Below are 8,430 nucleotides of genomic sequence, written 5' to 3'. Positions count from 1 at the left end.
GCACATGTAGTAAGGTCAGGTGCATCCCTTTGACTAATTATATATATATATTTCTCTTTTCCCACCGAAGCGGTCATCAAGGAGTTACTAGCTTGATAAGTATAACTGCATGATAAGCTTGTTGTTTTGATGAAATAATGGATGTATGATGAATATGTTTAGAGACAGGAAACGTCTCAGTGTTAGGATCCCATCCTGAGAAAAGCCACAAACCTATAGAGGTGATTTGGGGACTGAAACATGTAGACCGGTTCAGATGTGGGACTATTAGTGATTCCAGCCCATCGCCTATGTTGTTTTTAATGCTACACATGGAAGCAGGGACAAAAAGAGGTCATTGCACTCTAAGGGAGCTTCTTCACAGCATATTTAAACTACAAGTGATCCCTGATAAGTGTGAGCCTACCATGACCATCAATCTCTGGGTGAGGATGGGTTACCTATAATGAAGCAAGCCAAAGAATTGTGGGTGAGGATTCCTGTACTGAAACTTAGCGCTCAGTAGGTAGGGTACAGGACAGAAGTATAATTCTTCAGACTAGATCTCTTTAGGTTTCATGTTATAGGCAGGCTGATATAGCTGATAGGAACTTGACTCTCCCCTTAAACGGTACATAATTAGAATTGAAAAATTTAACCAGGCACTTTACAGATTTCCACCTTGCATGCTAACCAGACACGCATTCTTGCACTGGAAGTACCATTGGTTCCTATACAGATCTACACTTTTGGACACAACTAGTCACTTGCATTGATGCCAACATAGGACACTCATTTTTTACCCTCTGCAGATCCGCTCCAAGCCATCATGATTCGATCTGTCCCGAAAATGTAAAACCGAGTACGGCTGAAAAGGCATTTCTCTGAAAGCTCCTAGCTGCTTGAAAGCAGAAATCGATACAATGGCAGTTATGATATCCCTCACGTTCCTAAAGAAAATTGTTTTTCTTTTTTGTATCCACGTTTTTTCATACATTGCTTTTTTGAGGAAAATTTAGTTGTGTGGATTTTATGCCAACAGATATTACAACTCTCATGTCTTAAAAAAACAAGTACTGCCAGCAAAAATCACAAACTGTAAGTGAAAAGAATTACTCAGGACTGAGTAGAGTACTAGCTTACTGAAAGACCAGGACACGGCAGTCCTGGCAACCACCAAAGCTGTTGAATGCCAGATGTCTCCAGTGACTGCCTACAATGGTCTCTAGTGAAAGGTGCCCTAGTCCATCCAAGGGGCTTTACAACTGCAATCACAGCTCCCTGGGCAGGGTCACTAGAAAGGACTCATCGTTGTGTAGAAGCATCAGTTGCCCAGTACAGGTGCCACAAATCAAAGGACTCGCCAATCACTATTTAAAGCACAACAAAGTCTGGCGCCACACTAACCATGCACAGTAAATCACCCCAGCTCCCTATCAAACAGTACATCACTGTTGGGAAAGCAGAGTTCATTCCAACAACTCAGTTTTATTGTCGCAAAGTGATAAATCAAGATGCTACAGAACTGAAACTCCCCAGAAACCCTGGTGGGTCAGTACAGAACATCCTACCTTCTTCACCCACACTCCCTCAGCTTAATCCAAGCTTCCATACCACTGTGTAAAGTCACGTCCAATCCCCTAAACAAGGCCAAGCAAACAGCATCCTGCAGAGTATTGGGACTTTCAGAGCCTTGGTCCACATCCGAGAATGGGTAGGGCACACAGTCTGCTTTACAGAGATCTGGGCATCAGAGAATGGATACCAGTCTGGAGACAAGTTGATCGAAGAGCCAGTAGACAGTCAAATTCCGGTGTTATGAATCAATGTGATGTCAGAAGAAAGGCAATCCATGTTGTCAAAGGCCAGCTGATCATTAGACACATAGCTGGCCCTCCATGGTCTCCGATTTGACTGGTTCGTATTCATTGACACTGAGGGGATGTTTAAATATTTCTAAACTTAGGCACAAAAGTCTTAAGAATTGATGATGGGATATGGCAGCCTCTGATGTACAGTCTCAAGAGGATGACGGGCTGGGATAAGTAGCAGTCAATGTTGCAAACGAGGATCTGATGGTGCGATGAGGCCGGCTGTTTTGAACCACAACACTCATGTCTTCACGGACACCTTGGCTTGGGCCTTCTGGAAGTCCTGTTGGAGCTTAGAGAGTACCTCACGCTGCTGATCAGATTTCTTCTCCATGTCCTTCATCTGGGACTCGTAACGCTTTCTGTAAGGGACAGGGAGAGCACACACAGGTCAGGATGCACTGAACATCAGAGGAGAAACATCATACATACTGGCAGAATGCGGCCCTTGCTGGGAGCGGTTGTGACTCCATGGACAGGCCCAATGCGAGTCTACAAAACTAAGGATGAAGTGCTAGGCTTCCGCCCAACAGGTGTGTGGGATTCCAGGTTGTGGGCAGGTAAGTTGAATATTAATTTATTTCATTAGATTTACATTTTTTCTAAAGGGCACCAAGAACCAGTTACTGTTTCTACACAACCTTCGCTCTTATGAGTGGAGGGGTCAAGGGAAGGGAAACAACTGCAAAAGAGTTTAATCAGGACAGACATCACCCCGCCTGAGAAGGCAACTTGCTCTGCGACAAGCAGTTAAAATATTCTAAGGTAAGCACTTCAGATGATGCAAATAGCCAGAAGGGCAGGGTCAACACAAGGCCGTAAGAGTTAGGGTTCAGGGACCAGAAATGCCCTTCGCAAGCCACTAATCATGGGAACTCAGTAAAGAGGACACTTTCTCCCGAGAGTGGGATTAGGTCAGTGCACATGAAGTTATATTAAGTAATGTTCTGCCTCAAGCTCTCCATCTAAACAACGCAACTCTCAACGGAAAGGCAGATACACAATGGCAGTTACTCAAAGCCAACACTTCATTTTAACATACGCATGTCCTTTTCTTCAGCTCGGATTCTGCGCAGGCAGCTAACAAAGCACATGCAGATAGAATTGGCATACAGGATGACACTTTTCCGCTACACTTTCTAAGAGCCCAATCTTTTTTGGGTTAACTGCTGGAGAGCCATTAGAGTTTTGGGGTGTAACAGGTTTTTATTTTGGTAAAAGCACAGATCCGATTGAAAACCAAGTGCTTAAAGATCTCACAAAGGCATACAAAAGGGGATGGATGATAACTGTTAGCATTATGAGCAAGACATGTAGAACATTCAAAGCTCTCCACCCACCATTAACCACTCACTCTTGAACTGTACATTAAACTAGCCCTAAAGTTCACAATCAACGCTGCAAGTGCTAAAGACCAATAGCTACTCCTAAATTCGGTACCCCAAAAAGACCCAGAGTTACAAATGTAGGCCCCTGACAGGGCGGACAGTGATCCGTGCTAAGGTGTTGTGCACTTCAGAATCAAATCCCACCGAGTTCAATCCAGGCTTCGAAGGATGCAGACATAACCCAACAAGGACCGGAATATTCGCTCCCGTATGAATCCTAAACAACTTGCTTACATTCAGTAAAGCCTTTTCCGGTGGATGCTCTGACTGACTATTCCCAAGGCGCCAGACTGAATCCAGAAGATTTCATAGCAGTGCTCTTGCACTGCTAGGTGGCACCGTGCGGCTCCACGTCTACTTTGCTCCACCCTGGAAGTGACCAGAGTGGATCCAAATATAAAAGCGCTATCCTTGCGTGCAGACATCAGCTTCTTGCTTGACTCACAAAGCAACTGGAGGGGTCAGTGTGCAGATCTCAAATTTGAGACTTTTTCAAAGATTGTAAAAAGAGACTATTTTACAAAATGGGGAGATAGAAGGGCAGTGAGAATGTTGCAGTTACATAACACAACCACCAGAAATAGCATTACCAAAAGTAAGTAATAAGTTCTTGTAACAGCTACTTCTAACCACACATTCCGAGTAAATACAATACATGGTGGAGAGTCTCTGGAGAGGGCTGAATTAAGAAATGCCCTTGCCATTGGACATGGCTGCCCAGGCAGTAGTGCTTTATGAATGTGAGAACAGATGCCCATATCCCAGGCTGGCAGATGTTAAGAACAGGGACTCCGCGTGCCAGTGCAGTGGTGTCAGCCTTGGTGCGATGGGACCTCAGTCCTTCCAGAGGGTGCTTTTTAGCCAATGTGCAGCAGATCTTAATGCAAACGACTATCGACTGTGACAGAGTCCTTTTCTGCACAGTCTTATTTTGCTTAGCCCCAGGAAACCTCACAAAAACTGATGGTCTGTGGGCGATGGATGTAAAAGCTTAAGGCTTTTATGGGGTCCAGCCAATGGAGTCTCTTTTCTTCCGATGGGTAAGGTGGGGCAAAGAATGTTTGAATGCCTTCAACTGCTGCCCTTCAATCTCCGCTCGAGGCATGGATTGTGCGTATTCAGGTGGAGAACCCTGCCCCTCTGCTGCAAAAGAAACCTACTCTCTCAGAAGGTTCAGACACCAGACTCTCTTAGCAGAATCTGGGGCAATTATGAACACTTGGGCCCAGTCATTCCTGGTCTTCTTCAGAACTATGGCCAGGAAAAGCAGAGGCAGGAAGGCATACAGGAGTCCTGTGTCACACCCCACTCGAAATACCATTCTCAGGAAGGACCTTTGTGGAAGCTTAACCGTGCAAAAATTTGCACACTGTGTGTACTCGGTAGTGGCAGAAAGATCTCACCAGTGTTCTACACATCGTCAGAAGATACCCTGTGCCACCTAAGGCTGTAGCCACCATTTGTCAGTTGAACTCACTCACTGTGGGGTTCAATGATACCGCCAGGTGGTACACAATTGGGGACAAGCCTGGACGACCCAATCACCTAAGCAGATACAGATCCTTGCTTAATGCAGTACTGCATGATGGTGGTGTCCGTGAGAATCTGTACCAGCGTTTCATTGACGGATGGTCAGAAGACCTTCAATGCCAGGAGAATGGCCTGCAACTGATTATACAGAGGTGATTTTCTGTCGGAAACCAGAGTCCTCTGATCTCCAGCCCTCACAGATGACCTCTCTAACCCAAAAGTGATGCGTCATTGTAGGAGAGTAGGATCTGCTTCACATGTTTACCCCCACTTTTTGCTGGCGTTTCACTGTTTTTCGACTTTAGTCTGGCTGGGACCCTCCTATTCCGGGCCCCAGCCTAGCTGCTTCCTCTCTAAAATGATTCCATGTACTTTAGGTACATTACAGATTGGATCTGAGGTGCCCTTATAAGTCCCTAGTATATGGTATACTATGTACCAAGGGCATAGGTAGACCCAGAAGCCTACCAGGGGCTGAAGCATGTATTATGCCACCCCTGGAAAGCCACCCAAAATGATACCACAGGTCTGCTACTGCAGCCTGGGTAAGGTGGTGCATGCACCCCTTACTGTGATATAGGTTACCTATATCACATTATATATATATATATATATATATATATATATATATATATATATATATACACACACACACACATATATACACACATAAACCTATAGGTCACTCCTATGGCAGGCCTTATCAATCCTGAAGGCAGAGCGCTTGGTTCTTATGTGAGAGGGTACCCCTGCATGAGCAGAGCCCCTCTGCAGCGTTCGGAGACCCTTCTCTGAAGCGGTTTGTAGTGCAAACTGACCATATACTCTTAAGTGCATTATAACCAAACTGTAAATGCTAACTTTGGACTGGCTGCACGGAAACATGTTGTGATTGCTGTCAAACACCTTGGAATCATACCTCCACACCAGTAACTGGTGTGGGAGTATGATCTCACCCTTCTAGAGGTAGAGACATGGCAGTACTGGGTTACCCGGTAGAAACTTAATAGAGCCCAGGCATCACAAAATGGATGCTGCAGCCACAGACACGGGCCTGGCTTCCTGCTGCTGACCGAAACTCCGGCCGGGGAGGCCTGGACAATAGGTTTCCTGTCACAGGGAGGTGTAGTAGGGCTGGGTGGGAGCACTCTGAGTGCTTTGAAGTCCTGCACTGGGGGCACATTTGGTGTCCCTGTGCATAGTCCAGCTCAAACCGGTCCAGGGGCTTCCAGCCCCTGCTCTGATGCAAAACTGGACAAAGGAAATGGGTGTAGCCACCCCGCTTTCCAAACCCTCCCATAGGTGGGTCCCCAGAGCAAGTCCAACCCCTTCCTTAGGTATAAGTAAGGAACCTCTGTAACCAGAACTTTAGATATCCCTGGACAAAACTCTGAAGCCGAATCCTGGACCTTCGAAGCTCTGCTAAAGACCAGAGGACTGAAGAAATCTCCCCGGGGTCAAGGAGTGACTCCCCTGCTTGGCAGGCACCAACGAAGCAATTTACCGGTCTGCATTTCCGAAGCTCCCGCCGGACTCCGAAGTATTTGCAGCCCAGGAAGAGGATTTCCAGACATCTCACAGGCCGACCCGAGTCCCCAGCAAATCGAGACCCGCAGCCCTCGTGAGTAGCGTAGAACCGGAACTCCTGGTCACCAGCACTTTTGCAAGTGCATTGACTTCTCGACGTCTCCTGAAGTCGTGCTTGGGCTGACTTGTAGCCCCCACCTCGAGCACTGAATCCACCAAAGATTGTCAGCCTGGTCACTCAGAGTGACCCGTGGGCCGCCATTTTGTGTTTCATCTTGAGCTCCCTTCGCGATCCCTGGTCCATTGACTGATGGGACCAGAGAGGGTATCTTTGAATTTCCTTGGGCTTCCCTGGTTGCTCCAGACGTGCCCCGACTCCCTACCAAGTGGTGAGTCCCTCAGACCTTGCTGGTCTGCACCGAAGCATCTTTCTCCTTTCTGCGTGGGTTGCTGTTGCTAAGGCTTGTTGTGTCCAATCCGGGCACCGACGCTGCAGCACTCGACATCCTTCGTGGGACAGCTCGAATCCAGCTCCTGGTCATCCTCGATGCCTCCTGGCTGAAGAATCAAGGTTCACCTCTTTCACCTGAAATCACCCGACATCAGTGGGCATCTGCTCATCGCCTTCCTGGTCACTGGCTAGTGACCCAGACTCTGTCCCCTCTGCTTTCAGGTCCTTCTCATCTTTGATCCAGGCTTGGATCTCTTTGGACACTTCGCATCTTCACAACAGCAGCACTTCTTCGCCAGCACCCATTGAAATTGACGACGCGACCAGACACCAAAAGACACCTATGCACCCGGCTTCCCTGGGTGAGGTAACACGAGTACTCCGGTGCTCCCGTGGGTATTAGCCCTAGTACTTCCCAAGTCCAAAAAGGTTTGGTCCTGACTCAATTCTAAGTGTCCCTAATCTTTAAAAATCTAACCGCGACTTTCCCCATAGAAGCTAACAGGAGCTCGCGGCTGTGTTTACACACTGCACACGGCCACCGTGGGTCCCCTGTGTCACTACCTTGGGTGGTTCCTTGGGGTCCCAGCGATTATACAGGCTCTAGGCCTTGTGTCTGGTTAAGTCGTGGTTCTTATACCACTATTTTAGTATATGGTTTGGCTCGTTCCTAGGGCCTGACGTGTATTTGTGCTATTTTACTGTGATAATTGAAGTGTAACTTATGTGTTTTGACCCCTAGTCTCATAAAGAGACTAGGAGGGTGTGTTTAGTAATAAATACATATATTTTATATATATACCTGGTGTGGATATCTTTCATTTAGGAACTCAAGAGATTATAGACTGGTAAAAGAAGCTGCTTTACATTCCTTCAAGACTTAGCCTGAAGGCTGCTCTCCGTAGCTACCACTAGGATAGCTTTCAATAAAGGTTGTCTTTAACCTCTAACCAATAAGGGGTTGTTTGGACTGGTACAGGGTGCCCACTATAACTAGTGGACAGCATATACCAGGCCAACTTCTCGCAGTCATCACTACTGTAAGCTCCGAGTGGAGACAGGAGAAGGATCTGCCACTGGTTAGGTTGCAGTCAGGTGGCCACCATTGTATATCTTCTGCAATCTCCTCCAAAACCTGGTTGACATCTGAAAGGCTTCCTTGGTGCGGGCCCACTGAAACTTCAGATCTCACTGCAGAGACTGCATGTTCCATCTGGGGAAATCGACAAGCAGAATGCATGAGCCCATGAGGTCAAAAAGCTTGCGAGCGGCTTGCACCGAGATCCAGGGAACAGCTGAAACAAAGATCATAGCTGGAATGTTTTTGAGGCGCTGTGACACAGTTAAGGCTAAGAACTGCACTTAGTCCAAGACAGCATCAATAAAAGGAAGCCTCTAAGGAGTCAGATGTGACTTCGGCTCGTTGTTCGAAAACCCTAATGATGTCACAAAGTCCTACGACCGACTGTGTTGAGCCTGCCTACAGTAGCCAGTTGTCAAGATAGGGAAAAACTGGTATCCCTAACCTTGGACGATGGGGGAAACCACCACCATAGGTTTTATGTTCGCACCCAAGGGGACCTGGTATGGTCAAAGGCCAGCACGGCAAACTGAAAACGCTCCTAGCCAACCATGAACCCTAAATAACATTGACGGGATTGCAGAACGGGCAATGAATGTAAGC

At 47.0% G+C, this 8,430-nt stretch overlaps 1 protein-coding gene across 2 annotated transcripts in view; it reads right to left on the bottom strand.

Moving 5' to 3' along the window:
- Positions 1–1,447: 1,447 nt before the first annotated feature.
- The window catches only part of PFDN6 (prefoldin subunit 6), a 94,403-nt gene continuing 87,420 nt past the window's right edge, over positions 1,448–8,430 (bottom strand). For both annotated transcript variants that reach the window (XM_085621340.1, XM_085621420.1), the window contains exon 5: positions 1,448–2,212. In XM_085621340.1, the coding sequence (XP_085477466.1) occupies positions 2,092–2,212 (121 nt within the window). In that variant the 3' untranslated portion in view covers positions 1,448–2,091. The remainder of the gene's footprint in view (positions 2,213–8,430) is intronic.

The sequence above is a fragment of the Triturus cristatus genome, chromosome 1_1, assembly GCF_964204655.1.
Source record: "Triturus cristatus chromosome 1_1, aTriCri1.1, whole genome shotgun sequence".
In the NCBI taxonomy this organism is placed as follows: Eukaryota; Metazoa; Chordata; class Amphibia; order Caudata; family Salamandridae; genus Triturus; species Triturus cristatus.
This window is presented reverse-complemented; position numbering and strand designations above follow the sequence as displayed.